We start from the raw sequence: 22,078 nt of genomic DNA, 5'->3' as shown, positions 1-22,078 counted from the left end.
TCATCCGACTATCTCCTTCAGTCATTATGAATCACTCATAATCAGCAACAACAGGAACAAGTCTGTTTGTGTTCTGTTTCAGTAATCCATCAGCTTCACATGCAACGCTATTCAAAATATTTTCAGAACTCCTTCTCCAAAATATAAATAAACCATTGGCTGACATTACAGCTTTGAAATGGACGTTAGAATATGTAGGAATTTGAGCAGAAAGTAAATGCAACCCTTGAAACATGGAGTCATTATGGTGGGCTGCTGCAGTCTGGACTGTCTCTGACTGTATAATAGGGTAGTTTTTATCTGCATTTCATGTCAGCCGGGTAATATGTGTTGTGACAGCACAATGAGCTGATCAGTAGACTCACTGCAATATGTCTGAATGTTTTAGTAATCCTCTGTGAAAAACAAACCACAGATTTAATGTCTATTCTTTTTTCTTCTTCTTTACCTTAGTATTTCTAGTCTGATGATTACAGTGGCTATTAATTTTGTAAATATATGACAAAAATTTCATTGAAAAAAATTACTTAAATACAAACAGTGCATCATAACCTTTTATTAGCGCAAACAGGATCACATTTACAATAAACTTACAATAAAATTGACTTGCAAATTACGTGCTCCTAGAGCAACAAAATATACACTTGGTGTTAAAAATGACTTCTTTACAGTGTTTTAATCACCTTGAAGGGACTCTTGAATTAACTCAAAAAGGTGACTCTCAGTAAAAGTTGCTTTTATTAAGGAAACTGTATCCCCAAATGAAGGACCTTTTTTTTTTAACCCTGGCTAAATAACTTTTTATTTCACATCAGCCATTGAAAAGGTATGGATGTAAATTTGCAAAATAAAGCCCGTTACTGTGTAAAACAATAAGGTGCTAGTTGTGTTGTTTAACAATAGATCAATTGCAAACAAAATAGTGCTTGAGAAAGATACAAATTAGATTTTAAAAAAATTTTAACAGATGGACCAGCAGTTATATAGCTCAAATGCTCATTGCATGCTATCCTTCTTGTGTTAAATATGCATAAGAACATAATTTACAAAGGATTTATAAATGTGCAGCGTGAAAGCTTGAACCCTGACTATCCAGAATTAAAATCTGAGCAGTGAAAAATAAAACTACACTGGGTTAACAATTTCAAGTCAGAAAAGCTCTTATTAGTGCTTCCAAGTTCAGACACTGGTCTGCAGTCCAATATGTTGTTTTGACCTTCACAATGCTAAAGCTAACCATACAAACATTGACAGCAAATTAGATTTCAAGTAAAGCCTGGTCAGCATCACAAGCTTTTTTATAATGTGATGATATTCAGACAGTTAGAGGATTTGTAAGGAGCCCCTCAATTGACATGAAGATAAATGAGAAGGAAGAAAAAAAATATTTTAATGCTTTTGTGTTCCCCCAAGAAACGCTCGCTCACAAAATTTTGTAATGGAAATATGAAACATGAGGTCGGAATGCAAAGTTTCTCGGAGTGGAGGCCACAAAAACATTCTTCCTCCCTTCCTATTTTTTCCATCACAATGTCCCCCAAGTGGCTCCGTAAATTTACACACATATCATTTAATATATTGCATAACAAGTAAAAGTGATCATCTAAGATCTTGGCATGCTATATTCCTAAAAACACTACATGATCTACCGTGGGCAGATGCCGCAACTTTTGTCTGCACTTGGGTGTAACGTTAAAGCTGGTGACCATCAAGACATGCGCTTTACAGAGGTTAACTTGACGCTCTAGCCCTTGAGTGACTTGCTCCAAAGCCTCTAAGTGCTCCAGGGAGTCTACCTCAAACGTTTGCCATAAGTCAACTGCAAAATACATCACACAAATAGCATAGTAATTATTGATAGGACACAGTATGGACTTTAAGCAGAACCATAAACAACCCTACAGTTTTCTATCCTACTGTAGTGCTTAAAAGTGCTTAATGTACATATGAAAACATGTTAACCCTTACATTCGCGGGTCCATTTTCCAGGGTCCAACATCAGATGATGCTTGGCATGTTCCAACTCTCGCCTGAGAGCATTATACTTGAGCCTCACCTCTGCTATTCTCTGCTGTCGATGCTCCAGGAATTTCAGCTTTGCACTAAAGAGGACTATGCCCTGAAAACGTGGATGACAAAATGTAAGTTTGCCTACATATAAAATGTGAGTCACCCGAGATTTGGCCTATCATTACACCACAGGTTTTTCAGTAATATTAGTTTTTTCTATAACACATTTCATATACAGTCTTTTAAAACAAACTCAAACACTATATTCAGCTATCTTCAGTCTAATTTAAATCTTGACCCACAAAGCCATCAAATACACAGATACACTTATTTACACACTGTGAAATTTATTTAAAACAGTACGATCATGACTGCGAACTACAATGAATGTGCAACTATACATTTTACTCTGCAACATAAATTAAAGTGAAAAATAAGAACACAAAAAGCAAAAAAAAAAAAAAAAACATTTTTAAGAGCATACATTCCTAAACATACAGGTTTGGTTTTGTGATAACAATATTGTTTTGATTAAATTAAGCACAATTTGAGAAAAAGTATCTTTACTACTTTAAAAAAGAATTGTATTTGAATCATTGTATATAAGAGAACACAGCATTTTGTGAAAATTTCCTGGATGTGTACAATACATTGTTGAATGAAAACTGAAATAAATAGTTAAATGAAAACTATACAAATAACACATTTGAAAAACTAATGTAAAATTTTTCCTTAATTTTCAACAAAAAGCATATTCTTCAGAAATAGTAAAAAAAATGTATGTATAAACAATGTAAAATCACATGTATTCTTAATCAGTATTTTGTTTGGGTCAGAGTTAAAAAAAAAACATGGTTTTAAGTTTTGAGAAATTAGTCTCAAGACTGGAATACACTACATGACTTTTAAAATTATTATAAACAAACTCTGACTGCTTTGAGAGTTGCCAACTAACATTCTCCTCCAGACTGCAAATCGGGACAAAAATCTAGGTGAAAGCTGTGTAAGATATGCCAGCCTTTACTTATAGACAACAGTGTTGCAAGTCAAGTTAACTGGCTAAATAACAGATTTTGTGTCTAAGTAATTCAGAAAACTGTAAGAGTTGAATCAAGCACTACCAATTTAATGGACTATACAAAGACAGCAGTTTGTAAATGAAATACAAAGCAGACAGACGATTTTTTTCATTGACACATTTTGAACCTCACCTTGTTCCCTGCCCCACCTCTCTTCTGTACGCCATCTACATTATCAATCTCATAGACTTTAATTTCATAAGAGTCGGAACCACCCCGATCCACCCGGTGCGTTTTGGGCCCACTGACGGATCTCTTCAGCGACAGGAGGTTGTCTTGGGATGGACATCTTAGACTGGCCCCTGTGGACAAAGACAAGTGAAATCCATACTGTTTTTATGCCACAATGCATTGATTTAAAAAACGTCCTTACCTATGTTGGTTCTTTTCTTGGTACTTCTCATGCCTTTAGTAGCACCGAGCGAGCAGGTCTGATCGCTGATGGAGTTGTGCGTTGAACTGCTGCTGACAGTAGCTTCACTGTCTCTAAGCATGCTTTCATAGCCGCTACTGACCATACTGCCCCTGTTATAGAGTAAAGCTGTTTTACACATGGCAGGAGGCATCTCTCCACTGAGAACACTGGTGGTATCACTGGCATGGCCGCTGCAATGGTGTGGTGTTCGTGGAGCTGTGATCCGGCTATACGGGGACGGCACTGTGTGAACAAAAGGTTTCATGGTCCCCAGTTCCTCACATTCATCTAAATCAGACCCACCTTGACTAAAAGCAGAAAGCGAGTCTCTACTGTTTCTTAAAAGCTCAGCTCTTCCTTTCCGGACTGCATTGGGTGACTTCAAACCACCGTTGTCTTGACTTCGGGATAGGGAGAGTGTAGACCAGCAGCTTTGGCTGACTGGTGCGCCATTAGGAGAAAAGCTTGAGCTCCTGTTGATTGAGTGTCTAGTGGGTTTTGGGGACAAGATTGGCATCTTGTGGATCTTCGAACTGGGCATGAATTTATTAACTGATGTGCTCTTAGGGTGACCGTTTTTAAATGGCCGGGTTGCATAATTGACATCATGCATTGGAAAGAACTGTGGAACCCTCCCTAGACTCTGACTAGCTCGACACCTTACGAAGTCCTCAAAGTCTTCTTTAAAACCTAGAGGGCTGGGTTGAGCTGAAATATAGTCTTCATCTAAAAGGCCTTTCCGAGCCATATCGATAAAATCAGTCTCTTCGAGGAATTTGCTTTTAAGTCTTGAGCTAGAATGACTTTCCAAGCTTCCTGTTGAGCGCCCGCTCTTACTATGATCCCAAGTTTGGCTCCTGCTGGATAATGTTTTCAGTTTTGCATTGAGCAACTTGCTGCTCTCCTCAAAATTTGATTTAGTGTTGGTCTTAGTTTCAGTAGCCAGGTTTAGCATTGCACTTCCTGCTATTCCAGATTCGTCTTTCCTCTCTTTTCTCTTGAGATTAGGACTATTTGTTGACGTTGATGGCAAATTGTCTTTGGTCCATTCCACAAGACTGTCTTTCTGGGTATACTGTTTCTTCTCATAAGTTTCTCTTGGACTATGTGGGTTCTTTTGTTCTGTTTTCATTTGAGGGACATCCTTGACATCTTTTTTGTTGTTTTGGCACATCCAACTCTGCTCAGGTTTAAATTCACAAGCATATTTTCCAGACTTGGAGACCTCACAGGGGGGGTCAAGTTTAACAATGGCTCCTTTAGGTATCTCCTTCACATCTTTAGTCAGGGCCACCTCAGGCCAAGTATCATGCTGCGGCAGGTTTTTAGAATCAATGAAGTCACTTGCCTTGTCAGCATGAGCATTGGTTTTTGTGTGTTTCACAGCTCCATCTGATGAGGCCGTGGAGACTTCATTCTCTGAAGTCTGTGCATTAGAGTTGGAACTATAATAATTTGCTATTTGTTCTTCACCTATGCTGCCGATAATCCTGACAGACTGACTTCCTGGCGTTAGAGCCTGGAGAGAGTGGGACTCATGAATACTTAATATTTGTGCCTTTCCTTGCTCAGTGGCCCCATTTATTGTCACCTCCTCAACCACGGAATACACAAGCTCATCATGTCCATTAAGATCCAGCGGCTTCTGAACAGTCACAGTGATGGTGGCCCGCATCTCTCTCTGTTTTTTTCCTGTACAATTTGAAATGTCTCCATTCAAAAAGGCAGAAACAGCCGGTGGTGAGCTCGAACTAGAAGATAGGGATGATGAAAAAGAAGAGGATGAGGTAGATTTCTGAGAACTCTTGCCGATGGGAGAAATTCGAGTCTGAGATTGCAATGTGGAATCATCCAATAATCTCATTTTACCTTGGTCTTCCAATTTCAAAGATAGTGCAGTGGGCATCACATTCGTTATTTTATTATGAAGCTGAGATTTGCTTGGAGATTGGCTAGACAGCATGGGATCGATCGGTTTGACGATATCTAACTGTGACGGACATTTCTGAATAATCGGAGAACTGGCGGTACTTGGAATTTCTTCACTGTTGTGAATTATCGAAAATGCTTTTGAGGAGTTTCCTTGTCTGGTGCTATTGGATTCTCTGTTGTTTGATGCTTGAATGTCCAATGAATTGGATTGCTTCTTGGTATGGCTTAAGTGAGGTAATTTGCTCAAAGTGTTCACTTCCTGATTTTTGCATTGATCCAATTCTGTTCCATCTATGTTTCCCAGTCGATTCTGGAGTTCTGCAAATGTGTTGCACTTCAGACACTCAAAATCTGATTTATCTAGCAATATTGTAGGTGTTGCCTCTTCTTTAGCCTTTTCTTTTGATATCTGCTTCATGTGATTGTCAACTGGTGGAGAGATTTCACAAAACTTCATCAACGAGAGCTTCTTGGACTCCAGTTTGCTCTTGAATAAGGAAGGAATAATAGGCAAAACCTCTCTGCTTCTATTTGTAACTTCTTTATCTAGGAGGCCAGAAGGATCCACGGAACTAATGGTATCACAAGACTTATCACTCCCAGGGTAAAATGCTGGATCACTAGAGAAACCAGGAGAGGAGAGATCTTGATCCAGCGTCCCTGTAGATTGGAATCTTAGCTTAGTGGACTTATTACATTTCCTCTCGTTGCCCAAGCTTCTTCCTCCAGGTGAGCTTGAGGAAGGTTTCTGATGAAAAAAACAAGCAAAAATGCAAAAACTTAACTCAAATTCACAGATCTTGAAAAGTGGAGAACATGTCCATAAATCAAAAAATAAATAAACGGACATGTTATAATTTATATGAGATATATAAGATTTATATAAAATGTAAAGCATGGTCTAAATGAACAGAACCTGAAAACTGGTGAGTATGTCTATAAGTATACCCTTATCTTCTTTTTCTGACTTCGCATCCGAGTCACTGTCTGCATCGTACAAAGGCTTTCTGTAAGGTCTTCAGACAAGGTGGATATATGGGCAATAATTGTAGTGGAGCAGTTGACATTGCTCAGAGAGTCTTGCAAAAGCATTGCTAATTTACTTCCCCTGTAATGAAGAAATTATCACTGATAATTAAATGTACTTAAATGCTTTTTTACTTAAACTACTGTGCTTTATTTTCATATACTATTAGTAATTTCCTACATTTATAAGTGAGATATACATAGTCATACCTATTTGGGACGTTATTATGCCTGTTGAGATTGGCTGTGATAAAGTTTCCAAGTTCAGCGAGGCAGACTCCACAGTTGCTTTCTTCCCTCTCCCCCACACAGCTCCCTAAATCAATCAGGCTCAGCTTGCTTTGATCCACATTCACTGAGGAAAGTATATATTTTAATAACACCAGACATTTAAAAAAATAATAGTTAAGAAATACAAATAACTTTAAGAAAAAGGTCGTATCATAAACACAAAACAGCCATTTGAAATATGCTAAAAATAGAAACAAGTATGAAATTTCACTCTCCTGGATCTGTATTGTGTGAGAAATGTAATCTAATAGGCCTTTGTATATCAAGATCTGTACTGAGAATCTGCTCATATCTCTATATTTGAGCCATGAAAAAGCAACTGAACTCACTCCCAGATTTAGTGCTGCTTCCTATGTGCTGTTGGCGAACATGGAGGGTGAAGAACATGTGACAACAATGTGGTGGCCTCCCTCCACTGTCCACCATCCCACTGCGAGATGCAAGAGCTGCATCTAGTAGGAAAGCTGCTCTTTCTGGAGTTGGAGCATTAAGTACACTGTGGTTGTAAGGCTGGAATTAAGATAGCAGAATTCAATAATGAGACTCTAAAGTAAATGAACAATGAACATATCAATGAGTATGTATTACATTTGTATTGATTGCTCATGAATATTTATTAATTTATAAATGTCATGCAAAGCTTTGTTTTAAGGAATATTCTGGGTTCAGTATAAATTAAGCTCAATCAACAGTATTTGTGGCACTATGTTGATTAGATTATCACAAAATGTATTTGTGGCGCTTGTCCTTTTTATTATAAAAAGCAAAAACTTGGGTTACAATGGAAGTGAATGGACCAATCCACAAAACTTAAAATGCTCAATTTTCAATACAGTATAGCGAAAGATGCAAAGTTTGTGTGTGTTAACCTGATTTCATTTGATTAATTCTGTATTACAAACAATTTTTCAATGGCCATGACAATGGACCACCAAAAACCTAAAATAACTGTAAAAATGATGCTTTATATGGAACAAAAATTGACCCTGTTCATTTCCATTATATGGGCCTAACTTAAGCTGTTTAAAGAAACTAACAATGATTAGAAATAATTTGTTAAAGTCATCAACATTATGCCACAATTGCTGTAGACAGTGTGTAATGTGTGTGGTAACTGGAATATTCCATGAGCATTGCATAGGCTTGAATTCAAAGGTCCCCTGAAGTGCCTTGAAACAAGCAGCATTATTCTATGTGATGACGTAATTAAACTGAAACAGGAAGAGAGGGATGGACATATCGAGCAGTCCCGCCCTCTTTTAAAAACAGCCAATAGCATTTTGTTTATATCTAGAGTGACCAGAGCCACTGAGCTTGGTAAAGCCGCATTTGACTGCCACAGTCTACTGTAATAGATTACCCCCTAGATTCAATATGAAACTCTTAGTAAAACAAAATAGTGGTCTTAATCATGCTGCAAGCTTTAAATACTTACATCTTCTAAATGTGAATAGTCACTGTTTTGGAGCACACTACCTTATATATAACCTTAAGACTAACATATTGATACTAACACCCAAAAAATCATCCATCACCCAACTAACTTTGTAGGGAAATTTTCAAAGTAACTGTGCCCTCAGGTTGTAACACACTATTTTTTGTAAAGCTTCTTTTGAACAATAGTTGGAGCAATATGAAAAGTGATGCACAAATAAATGGAAATTAAGAATAACGTACAGTAGGGTGACCATATGAGCTATTTTCCCAGGACGCGTCCTTGCCAGGATTTCTATATACCCTAAAACATCAAAGTAGTTTGACCAATAACATGAAGGTGTGGTACATAATTAACCAGTCGTGGCGTGTGAGAAGGTGAGATCTACAGAGAACGATCAATCATCGATCATTGTATGACACCAAAGTACCAAGAGAGTGATTTTAATGCATAAGGACCCGTCTGCTCTGCTCTCTATAGCTCTTATGAATGTCATACAATGATCGATCTGGATCATTGTAAAAATCAGCCAAAATCTGGATATTTTAAGCAATATAAAAATCCTGGCAAGGATGCGTCCTGGGAAAACGGCTCATATGGTCACCCTAACATCCAGATAATAGAACAAAGGAAGTGTGATCAACACTTGCCTGTACTCCATAGACGGCGTCCTCTTTGAAGTAAGCATCTGGTTTATAGTTCATCTTGCAGTTGTCTGTGTCAACATCGGAGAGTAAATCTCTGATGGCATTGTTTTCCCCACAGACCTCTACAGCTGACACGGAAACTGAGATGTTTGCCCATGTCTTGTCTTTCTTTTTGTTAATGAGCTTGAAAAGCCAAGATATAGCACAAGGAATGACTCCAAGGCTTTGAGTGCAACCATCGTGTCCAATTATTGTGTAAGACATTCCTGTAAGCCAAAAAAAAAGAAAGTTAGATTGATATTTTTTAAATAACAAAACCCCATTTGGCAAACCCCTCCCCCCAGAATAAATTGTCTTTTAGATGAAAAAAAAATCACAAACTGAAATATGGTTAAATATGTGGTAAATTACTTTACAAACTGGGGTGTAAAATTTGTTGTGGCAATGTCACTACCAATTAAATGTAAAGCACTTTACTGGCAGTCAGGCATGGGCTGGTTTAAAAGATTTATGATGTCTGGCTGGGAGCCAAGGGCCGACTTGGAGGCTGGGTAATTCAATCTAGCTACTAGAGAATGATGTCATACTCCAAATGCCATGTAGAGACTTTTGTCATGATTTTGGGTGGATAACAACTAATAAGCTTAAAGGTAAATGACCTGTGATGACCGACTGTGTAGACTATATGCAGTCCCTTGAAGGAACAACGTTTAATCCACATTCATCGAGATACCCCACAAGTCACACACTGTGGCAAAAACATATGCGAATCTGGCCTTTTTTTTATCACCACCATGGGACGCAAAGAAATGGAAGCCTGTTTGCCTCAGAGTAAAAAAATGTAAAGATAATTGTGAAATTAAGTTTAAAATAAGACAAAGTCAGGCTGCAGCATATAAAGTCACAATTGTGCATTATGAAGATTCAAATATGAGAAATAAGGTTTAGATTTATGAGATTAAATGCAAGCTTTTAAGCTACACTGGGAGATGTATGAAGCTTTTTTTACTCTAAGTAAAACAGTCCTACAATTAAAACTACAGAGAATCATAAAACTAAGCATCCTATCATATATAATCTACTAAGACATTTTATTGGGAAAGAGACAACTGTTATTTATAGCATTTTATGTAAGTAGTTTATTATAAATATCTTATTGATTTCCGTTAAAAGCTATCAGACTTTCATCTTACTTTTTGGCCATATAAATAAAAACAACAGCGCAAAATTGCATATTTTTGTCCTGTTTAGGCCTCTGAATAAAATGGAGGAGTTATTTAAAAATGTTTTCAAGTTTGAGTACCATACTCTCACTACATCTGAACATATGAGCCATAAAAGTCTAATGTGTCAAATATGATACAAAACATAAAACACACACACATGCTATATATAAAATATTTTTTAAAAGTTCAAAAAGATCACTCACTTACCCACACTGGTTTGTCCAAAGCTTAGGATGCAACCATCAGCTCCTGCAAGCACACACTGGAGCACTTCACACAAGCTGTTCTCACAAACGTCTTCCTGAAAAATAATACTTCAGCTTGATTTTTTATGACAACACTGTTTCATCATTTGTCAGTTGAACTGTAATTACATGTACATTTTTCACACAGAATCTGTCTGCTGGGATGTGGAATTATTTATACAACTGTGCATCTAACACTGAGTGAAATCAGCTCGACTGATTGTACTGGATCAGAATATCTACAGGTCCTTCTCAAAAAATTAGCATATTGTGATAAAGTTCATTATTTTCCATAATGTAATGATAAAAATTTAACTTTCATATATTTTAGATTCATTGCACACCAACTGAAATATTTCAGGTCTTTTATTGTTTTAATACTGATGATTTTGGCATACAGCTCATGAAAACCCAAAATTCCTATCTCAAAAAATTAGCATATTATGAAAAGGTTCTCTAAACAAGCTATTAAACTAATCATCTGAATCAACTAATTAACTCTAAACACCTGCAAAAGATTCCTGAGGCTTTAAAAAAAAACTCCCAGCCTGGTTCATTACTCAAAACCGCAATCATGGGTAAGACTGCTGACCAGAAGGCCATCATTGACACCCTCAAGCAAGAGGGTAAGACACAGAAAGAAATTTCTGAATGAATAGGCTGTTCCCAGAGTGCTGTATCAAGGCACCTCAGTGGGAAGTCTGTGGGAAGGAAAAAGTGTGGCAAAAAACGCTGCACACCGAGAAGAGGTGACCGGACCCTGAGGAAGATTGTGGAGAAGGACCGATTCCAGACCTTGGGGGACCTGCGGAAGCAGTGGATTGAGTCTGGTGTAGAAACATCCAGAGCCACGGTGCACAAGCGTGTGCAGGAAATGGGCTACAGGTGCCGCATTCCCCAGGTCAAGCCACTTTTGAACCAGAAACAGCGGCAGAAGTGCCTGACCTGGGCTACAGAGAAGCAGCACTGGACTTTTGGACAAATTTTGCATGTCTTTCGGAAATCAAGGTGCCAGAGTCTGGAGGAAGACTGGGGAGAAGGAAATGCCAAAATGCCTGAAGTCCAGTGTCAAGTACCCACAGTCAGTGATGGTTTGGGGTGCCATCTCAGCTGCTGGTGTTGGTCCACTGTGTTTTATCAAGGGCAGGGTCAATGCAGCTGGCTATCAGGAGATTTTGGAGCACTTCATGCTTCCATCTGCTGAAAAGCTTTATGGAGATGAAGATTTCATTTTTCAGCACGACCTGGCACCTGCTCACAGTGCCAAAACCACTGGTAAATGGTTACTGACCATGGTATTACTGTGCTCAATTGGCCTGCCAACTCTCCTGACCTGAACCCCATAGAGAATCTGTGGGATATTGTGAAGAGAAAGTTGAGAGACGGAAGACCCAACACTCTGGATGAGCTTAAGGCTGCTATCGAAGCATCCTGGGCCTCCATAACACCTCAGCAGTGCCACAGGCTGATTGCCTCCATGCCACGCCGCATTGAAGCAGTCATTTCTGCAAAAGGATTTCCGACCAAGTATTGAGTGCATAACTGAACATAATTATTTGAAGGTTGACTTTTTTTGTATTAAAAACACTTTTCTTTTATTGGTCAGATGAAATATGCTAATTTTTTGAGACAGGCATTTTGGGTTTTCATGAGCTGTATGCCAAAATCATCAGTATTAAAACAATAAAAGACCTGAAATATTTCAGTTGGTGTTCAATGAATCTAAAATATATGAAAGTTAAATTTTTATCATTACATTATGGAAAATAATGAACTTTATCACAATATGCTAATTTTTTGAGAAGGACCTGTAGATATTGGATATCTGCACTTAAATATGACCAAATCTGAGAGTGATGTGATTATGACTCAGATGGGCTCCAGACAGTAGACAGATCAGGTTCCACATCATAAGACAGAAATAACAAAGCAGTGGCCCTGACCTGGGTTGAATCAGGGCCAAAGGCAGCATCAAAGGTGAAAGTCTTTGAGGAGACTGTAGTTCCAGCAGTCAGTCTCTGAGGGTTGAAGGTGGGTACATTAAGCACTGTGATCTGTTTCTTGTACGGGTCCAGTTTGAAAGAGTAGGACTGAGACGGGTCAGACATAGGAACCGAGCACACTCGCAGCATCACTTTGACCTAGAATTGGGGGAACAAAACCAAAACAATATACATATTGGCTATTACATATAAATATAAAATATTTTTAAATGTACATAAAAAGTGCCCAATCCCACTTGACAAAATGCCAAACATATATATTTTCAAATATTTTATAAAAATGACAAAAAATATATTTTGCTAATACAGATTTTAAATTATATTTACAATATATTTTCAAAACGTTTAAGTTACTTATATCTAATTGTATATTTTTGGCCATCATTGTAAATACATTAATACTGTCCTAAATATATATTTAAAAAAATATATTTTAATCATTTAATTTAAACATTTAAATATAATGTTCAATTATTTAGTCACACTCACCGCGCTCTCCCAGCTTTTATAGGTGCAGAGACCTGTCTCTTATCTTAAATGTTACTCAAGGTCTACTTTTCTATTATTATTAATAAAGAGAATTTTAAAGTGCATACCTTGATTAACGTGTCAATTATATTGAGACCTTAATTATATGTAACACGCACACATATAAAATAGAACTTTATATGTAAACCTTATATTTAAACCTACATATGCCAAATATATTATATTACAAAATGTGATGTGAATATATACATGTAATTGTTATTATTATTATTATTATTATTTTAGTTTAAGGCTTAAGGCCTACATTAGAGGAGAAGACCTGTGAAAGAAAGCCAAACCACTGTGGTCAATGTTGAAATCTACGCTAATGCAGTGTTGGTCTTATGGATAGTGAATGTTTTATGATTTAATGCTCTCTATCTATATTGCCAGACTTTTACTGAGACTGAGAAAAATGTCCTTGTTTCTATAACTATCACCATAATGGTAATATTTAAGACGTAAAAAAAATTCCACTTTCTATTAAGTCACTATCTTAACTAGGTTTAGGTTTAGGTTTAGGTTAATGCTTTGTCTGATATCTAATGCATTTGTCCACTGACATTATCTTCTCTGTCCTGAGTCTGTCAAATCATATTTACACAAAATGAATTATTTAAGAATCCATTATCTCTGAATACAATCTACAGTTGCTGGATGTGCAGTGCTGAGTGCGATCTAGCTACCAGGTGCTACCCTGAGAGCCATATAATTTGAAACTCAAGACGAGTCTCATCAGTGTGATCTGTGGAGAGTGAAGTCAGGGAGATCTACAATTAAAATAAATTGATTTCCCTTCCTCAAGGAGGTGGTGCGATGGAATGGGAAGGCCATTAACATCACATTCAGAGGTTACAGTATGAGCAGGCTTCTCTAAATCGTGAGGCAGCTAGAAAGCAGCCACATCACAAGGACAGACTGAATGACATCTAAATCATCTGATCAGAGGTGTGGTATGTAAGGAAGGAACATTTTTCCTTATTCAGAAAATGGTACACAAAGAAAACATATAAATGATGAATACTCCAGTCATAATAGTACCTTAATAAAGGGGTTTAATTTTTCTTGGAGATCATGGTAGCTGTCATGTTAACATCCCATGACCAGTCAAATATTCACTTCATCTTGCTAACTAAATAATAAATAATGGATCTATGTGAACGGAGAATTATTATTATTATTATACCATGGAAGATGTAATCCACCACTGCGAAAAAATATAAGTATACTACCATTCAAAAGTGTGTACAATTTTGTTTTTCTTTTTTAAGAGATCAAAGATTAAGTGCAAAAATGCATGAAGCTGGTCAAGAGCGATGGCAAAGACTAAAGTTTATATTCAACAAAATGTATCATATTTTTTGATAATATGAAATGAGCATATTGCAACTACAGGATCATGTGACACTGAACATAATATTTCATAATGTGACGTTCTATCTGACAATTTCTTTATTTCCTGCAGTGTGTTTTTAAACCTTTACTCTTTGATTTTCTCTTTCTCTTGCTTGCATATTTCTACAATCAGTAACTGAAAACTTAACAAAACATTTACATAACAGCAGAATATAAATCAAATTACTGAGTGCACCTTAAAGAATTAAAACAAATCTATGATTTCTGTCTATTACTAATTTAATCGCAAATTAAAAACTACCATATTATAACAACATATCCCTTAATAATATAAGCATCCAAACGTTTTGGTGGTCTTTAGTAGTAAACGTTGCAAAAATTAACATTTGTAGTGAACATTTAAGCCATACCTTCCCCATCCCAGGTGTTTCTTTGCTCTTACTAGCAGCTTGAAAAATGTTTGCTGGTGTTGGAGGAGGAGATTTCTGCAAAAGACTACTGAAGTTTGTCATGCGTTGGGAAGCACTGCTCTCTGAGAACTGCCTTCCTCTTCTAACCATTACATTCAACTTCTGTGCTGCCCTGTGGATGTGCAGTGTTTTACAGAATTGAAAAAAAACGTTCTTTGTTTTCTACAACACATCTTTGTTTTTGTTTTTTCTGGTAAGCCCATATTACCTGACAAAGAAAGACAAGGCAGCAGATGTTCCTGCAGGTAGCAGAGAGGACATACTGGAAGAACGCATTGGCTGTGTTGCGCCGTAGTTGCATAGTGCTGTAGAGGTCACATTTTCCTTCTCATTCACCTTCCCTGCATGCAAAGGACTCTGGGACGACTGAGAAAGATTTATCTTCACTTAATGTCAAGCTCAGTAATTAAAGGAATAGTACAACAACAACAACAACAAAAAATGCTCAGGTCGTTCAAGATGTAGATGAGTTTGTTTCTTTATCGGAACAGATTTGAAGGAATTTAGCATTACATCACTATCACTTGCTCACCAATGGATCCTCTGCAGTGAATGGGTGCCGTCAGAATGAGGGACCAAACAGCTAATAAAAATATCGCATTGATCCACAAGTAATTCACACTTACTCCAACTGCAGTCCATCAACTAATGTCTTGTGAAGTGAAAAGTTGTGTGTTTGTAAGCTTCCCCCAGTGAAAAGTCCATCACCTGTTCTCTCAAATCAAAATCCACCGACATGTTTGTTCAGAAATTTTTTGACTGTTTTTGCTTGTAAACTGTGGTTGATCCTCATTCTCTCCTGTTTCAGACAAAACAAATTTTTCACTGCAAAAAGGCAATATTATGGATAGAAAATGTATATTTTATCTAGAAGCAGTGGTTTAAAGTTAAAGACATCTTATTGATTAATTTATAACACTCATTTCACATCATTTCACAAGATGTTTATTGATGGACTGGAATCACGTTGATTGCTTGTGGATTATTGTGATACTTTTGTGAGCTGTTTGGACTATCATTCTGATGGCACCCATTCACTACAAGTGAGCAAGTGATGTAATGCTAAATTTCTCCAGATCTATTACGATGAAGAAGCAAACTCATCAACATCTTGGATGGCCTCATCTTGGGAATATTCATTTCTGGGTGAACTATACACTAAATTGGACAGGCAATGTGTTTATACAGTTCAAAAAACTTTAATTGAATGTCTTTCTGAGATTGATTTTAAAAATATGACACTGTGTACACTACACCCTGAACATGAGTGTGTTTAATGCACTGCAGTCAGATACTATTATTAGTGAATGCCACTACAAGCTAAGTCATGTGTGCAGATGAAGTCATGAACCTAATTTTATATGTGTCTCAGCATACAGGCAATGAATACGGTACAAGTCGTACTTCGGTACAAAATCGAACCTCTTCTCAGCAGAAACAAATACAGACTGTATTTCTTTGCCTCTGTTTGAGAAACCATCGCTTGAGTGCAGTCATCTGCATATCTTAACATAGGGAGTTTATGTCTCATCAATGCTTCAATCCAGCCATGCGAAATAGGAGCCCCCTCTTTGCTCCCCTCCATTATAACGCCAATTAGCACTGGGAGCAATCCTCGGCCAGAGATGGCAATATTGGCCCTGCTGTTATTCTTTTCTCCATCTCTGCTTTCTGTCTCTCACTTCTCTGTTGTCCACTGAGAATCGAAGATTTAATTTTGTGCACATCGTATGCACATCTCATCATATGTGTTTGGTATTCAAAATAAAAACCTACAAAATGCATCTCTTCTTCTATTACACCATGAATTCATTTTATTATTTTTTTAATTCCACTCCAAGGACTGAGTGAGTCCACCTTGTATGTTTGTGTAATGAAATGGAGCTGGACTAATGGACACTTCCATTATGCTCTCGGTCAGCAACATATAAAGATCTGGTACTGAGTGCTGATGGAGTTTTCTGAGATGTTCATTCTCTGGCTCACTTCCATAATGCATTCTCATTTCAACTGTATTTACGGGCACTCTGTATGAATATTTCACTGGTCATTAAATATTACAGTGATATTGATCAAACTCCTTTTCTTCTGACAGGCTTCTCTGTAGCATGGATCAAATTTGAGTTTAACCATTCACCAAAAACAGTCCTGTATCTGCTGACTCTGGATCTAATCGAGGCCGACTAGAGGTCTGTGTATCATATGATGGTCAAATTTCTTGACAAAAAATAAATAAATAAAAGAAGTTTTCAATGGTAGTGTATGTTTAGTATTATATTAAAGTGAAGGTTCAGCCAAAATTGAAAATTGTATCATTATTCACTCACCGTCATGAGGGTGATAAGTGAATTTAGATTTTTGGGCTAACCAACCCCTAAGTACAGTGTCCGAGAGAGCTCAACAAGATGCAACTTAAGAAAACATATACAAATAGAAAAAGCACCAGTAAATTAAGAGAATAATTTTTAATGTTCCTGTATTTGGTTGTGTTGTGAGTATTTGCAGTGCGTTTCTGTATTTGGTCACGTTGTGCATATTTGGTTGTGTTGTGAGTATTTGCAGCATGTTTCTGTATTTGTGTTGCGAGTATTTGCAGCGCACTTCTGTATCTGGTCACATTGTGTGTATTTGCAGCGCGCTTCTGTATTTGGATGTGTTGTGAGTCTTTGCAGCACATTTTTGTAATTGCAGTGAGTTTCTATATTTGGTTGTTTTGTGAGTATTTGCAGCATGTTTCTCTGTTTTATTATGTTGTGAGTATTAGCAGTGTATTTCTTTATTTGGTGTGTATTTATTTATTTGGTGTGTATGTATTTCTTTATTTGGTGGCATGTTTCTTTATTTAGTCAGGTTGTTTGTATTTTCAGCGAGTTTCTGTATTTGGTCACGTTGTGCGTATTTGGTTGTGTTGTGAGTATTTGCAGCATTTTTCTGCATTTTATTGTGTTGTATTTGCAGCGCGTTTCTGTATTTGTTTGGTTGCGAGTATTTGCAGCACGCTTCTTTATTTGGTCGCATTTTGCGTATTTGCAGCATATTTCTGTATTTGGTCATGAGTTTTTGACGCATGTTTTTGTATTTGCAGCATGTTTCTATATTTGGTTGTGTTGTGAGTATTTGCAGCTTTTCTGTATTTGGTCACGTTGTGTGTATTTGGTTGTGTTGTGAGTATTTGCAGCATGTTTCTGTATTTGTGTTGCGAGTATTTGCAGCGCACTTCTGTATCTGGTCACATTGTGTGTATTTGCAGCGCGCTTCTGTATTTGGATGTGTTGTGAGTCTTTGCAGCACATTTTTGTAATTGCAGTGAGTTTCTATATTTGGTTGTTTTGTGAGTATTTGCAGCATGTTTCTCTGTTTTATTATGTTGTGAGTATTTGCAGTGTATTTCTTTATTTGGTGTGTATTTATTTATTTGGTGTGTATGTATTTCTTTATTTGGTGGCATGTTTCTTTATTTAGTCAGGTTGTTTGTATTTTCAGCGAGTTTCTGTATTTGGTCACGTTGTGCGTATTTGGTTGTGTTGTGAGTATTTGCAGCATTTTTCTGCATTTTATTGTGTTGTATTTGCAGCGCGTTTCTGTATTTGTTTGGTTGCGAGTATTTGCAGCACGCTTCTTTATTTGGTCGCATTTTGCGTATTTGCAGCATATTTCTGTATTTGGTCATGAGTTTTTGACGCATGTTTTTGTATTTGCAGCATGTTTCTATATTTGGTTGTGTTGTGAGTATTTGCAGCTTTTCTGTATTTGGTCACGTTGTGTGTATTTGCAGCATATTTGGTTGATTTGTGAGTATTTGCAGCGCATTTCAGTATTTGGTCATGTTGTGCTTAATTGGAATGTGTTTCTGTATTTGGTTTGGTTGTATGCAATATGTTAAATATATTATATATAAATATATATATTAAATACATTAAAACATTAACATTAAAATATCCTATATATGGCCTACCTTTTGAGACATTGAATTGTTTCCTTTGCATGAAGACAGGGGATGCAGGGCCTTCAAATGTTGATGTCCTTTAATCCAGCAATCCGGTGGTGCATTGCTGGGCCTCTGATGGGGGTCTGAGACAACAGATCGGTGGCTTGAGGTTCTGGGGAGCGTTTGTGAGCCTAAGTTCAGGCTTGTGGATGGGATGTTGGCAGTGGTAGGTGGAGCCCATATGGCCCGGTCCTGGGTGAGGATCGTGCGGATAGCCTCCTGCTTCAGCTGGCTAAAGTGAGTGAAGCAGACGCCACAGCGTCCGTCCACATTGCCCCAGACTTCTACAGTACTAGCAGGTGGTTTCATGCTCTCATAAAGATGAATGAAAACTTTGGGATCCTGAGGCACAGAAAAAAAGAGACGTTGTTGGTGAAAGTTAACTCATCAGAACATACCAGAAATTTTATTTATAATCACATATATTTTTTACTTGAACATTTTAAATATATTAATATTTTAACATCATTTTAAAAACAAAACCCCCTTTGGTTTTATCTATCTATCTATCTATCTATCTATCTATCTATCTATCTATATATATATATATATATATATATATATATATATATATATATATATATATATATATATATATATATACACACACACGGTACACTGTATATCGTTTTCGTTTGTATTTCATTTTTAGATTTTGTTATTTTAGTACACCAATAAGTGAAACTAAATTAAAATGAGATATGTTGCCTTGTCAACTAGCAAAAATAAAACGTTTTGTATTTCAGTAAAACACTATTTTATTTTATTTCAAGTAACAAAATTGTTTTGGTTTTAGTTGTCTACAATAACCCTGATAATCCCATCATATCTTTATCTTAAAGTATTCAATCCATCTGAAATATTGTTATAAATATTAAGATTTTGAGTTTAATAGGGGGAAAAAAACAAGTTCTCCACTAATCTGTTTCTCCCACCACCAAATACTGAGACACATGCCATTCGCAAATTCATCTCTGTCCCAGCTGATCACATTATAAGTGTCATTTACTGTATTGTTCTCAGTAGAAACTGAGTCATATCCCACCCATTATACCTCATATTCCATCCAGTGTAATCAAGGCTAGACGAGTGTCGCATGAATCACAGACCGACCAACTGCAAAAGCTAATCAATTTAAACTCGTTTCAGGGGAAGGAAAAAACACGCGTCTCAAATGTAATTGAAACACGAGACAGACTCTGACTGATGCACATCATGACATGATGGACATGCATGCAGGAGTCCTCTAAATTCCACGCAAGAAAACGGAATTTCTTTGCAGCTCTAAATGCATAGAAATGCACGATGATCGTTCCTATATGTATGCAAATTCATGATATAATGAATACACTTACTTTGGTAGAATGATTTCCGTCAATTACTTGTTTTAACGCTTGCCTTTTGAAGACATTGAAATGAGAGATGCACTTTTTGCACAAATGTCCTGTGTTGAATAACGTCTCTCTTTTCGTCCCAGTTGACTTGATGGAGTTGTATTCAGGGGAGTAACCGTTTAACGATTCTTTGGACCTTTTTGTCCGTAGAAGAGAGTTAGTGAGGGGAGTCGGAAGGGAGCCCGCGAACCCTGTCCAAGGTGCTGCATGGGAATCGCCTTCGGGCGGAAGACGCTCCTTCTGCGGTGCGTGACCCTTGAACACGGGACCTATTTGAACGTTGGTCATCTGTACATAAATATATTATACATGCAGAAATTACTAGTATTTAATATTCAACTCAATATGAATCATATGTAGACATAATACAGCTGACCTAAAAAATGATGCATATTACTTACAGCAACATTGAAGTAGTTTATAGTCACCCAGCCGACTTACCATGAACCACTCACTGCCTGTTGTTTCACAGTATCCGGTTTATTCTTCATTTTCTGAATGAACAGATGTTCAATTAAAATACCTCAACGCGTCCTCCACAAGAAGTTTCCATTAATAAAAAAAAAAACATGTTTCACGCAAAAAAGCTGACTTCACTTGGAATAGACAGAGGCGATGTCCTTGTGACACATGCAGTGATTTCGCGTGGCGTGCTTTAACCTATGTTCTTGGAGAACTTGGTGATCCGGTGAGAAACAAGTGAATATTTGATTTCTGTTTACGGAAATGCTAAAAGTCCTTGAATTAAATCATTCCTCGCGAGCCGTTCTGTAAGTTGCCGTTGTTTTTAATGCCGAGAATTAGATAACTTTTAACTTCCTTAGGGAAACTGTAAGCAAGGTAGGCTATATACGATAAAAAAAAAGCTTTTCATATTGATTCTTGGGTTGTTGTTGCATTGTGTCTTCATCTTTCTTGTTTTCCGTTACAGTAGGCTACCACCCACTCGTCATTGCTCCAAGGAATTGAGAATCACAAACACTGCTGTGGTTACCGTGTATAGTGAGCTCGATCATGAGATAGCGCCACCCTTCGACTAACATTTACATCTGTAAACGGCAATGCTGATCACATGCGGATGTATTCAAGTCACTGCAAAGATTGGTAATACGTGTATTTAGTGTGTCAATTTTAAATACTGTGTGATGAAAAAAAAGTATAATTGTGTAGTTATTAGGATGTGTTTTGACTTCTGAGATAAAATACTTCTCTTTTTTTGTTAAAAGTTTTAATCCACATTGAGCTAAAAGGCAAAAGATGGGATGGGGTTACTAATTGTTGAAAAGCTATTGATTATCATACATGAATTCATACATCCATACATGTAGCATCATATTTGAACACACACACAGACATATACATATATATATATATGTATATATATATATATATATGTATATATATATATATATATGTATATATATATATATATATATATATGTATATATATATATATGTATATATATATATATATATATATATGTATATATATATGTATATATATATATATATATATATATATATGTATATATATATGTATATATATATATATATATATATATATATATATATATATATATATATATATATATATATATATATATATTAAAATGTTTGGCTCAAAAGAAACTATTTTTTATAAGGAAACTGAAAAGAGCACAATTGCCTTCAAGCTACGTTTTTTTATTTTTTTTTATCACAGTACTATGGTATATAATTGCATCACAGTGTGGTATGCTAGCTGCACTGTTACTGACCAATGTACACTTCAATGTGTAGTCAAATAGTGATTAGACGTGAGCTTCTAAGTCTGGATGAAGTCTAAACCATCAGGCTACAGAGGAAAGTGAGGAGCATTATCAGAGATGTTACCCACCCTGGATATCCTCTGTTTGACCATCTCCATTCTCTGAGACAATATTGGGACAATACAATCTCGAACAAACAGACTTAGTTTTTATCCAAGAGCAGTAGCTTCTCTCATTGGAGTCTGTAAATACTGGGATTAGACCTTCAAATTGCTAAAATAAATA

General features: G+C 36.6%; 1 protein-coding gene across 1 annotated transcript; it reads right to left on the bottom strand.

Moving 5' to 3' along the window:
* Positions 1-2,875: 2,875 nt before the first annotated feature.
* Positions 2,876-20,333, bottom strand: LOC132091703 (kinesin-like protein KIF26B). The gene is made up of 12 exons (XM_059497838.1): positions 20,007-20,333; positions 18,619-18,993; positions 14,872-15,029; positions 14,604-14,775; positions 12,250-12,447; positions 10,269-10,362; positions 8,839-9,101; positions 7,083-7,263; positions 6,673-6,817; positions 6,385-6,544; positions 3,463-6,184; positions 2,876-3,391 (listed from the first exon to the last, which is right to left on the bottom strand). The coding sequence occupies exons 1-12, from the start codon at positions 20,331-20,333 to the stop codon at positions 3,198-3,200; spliced, it is 4,989 nt and encodes a 1,662-aa protein (XP_059353821.1). The 3' UTR covers positions 2,876-3,197.
* Positions 20,334-22,078: the final 1,745 nt, after the last annotated feature.

Source organism: Carassius carassius, chromosome 18, assembly GCF_963082965.1.
Source record: "Carassius carassius chromosome 18, fCarCar2.1, whole genome shotgun sequence".
Classification (NCBI taxonomy): Eukaryota; Metazoa; Chordata; class Actinopteri; order Cypriniformes; family Cyprinidae; genus Carassius; species Carassius carassius.
Note: the sequence above shows the minus strand (reverse complement) of the source record. Positions and strands in the feature narration are given on the sequence as shown.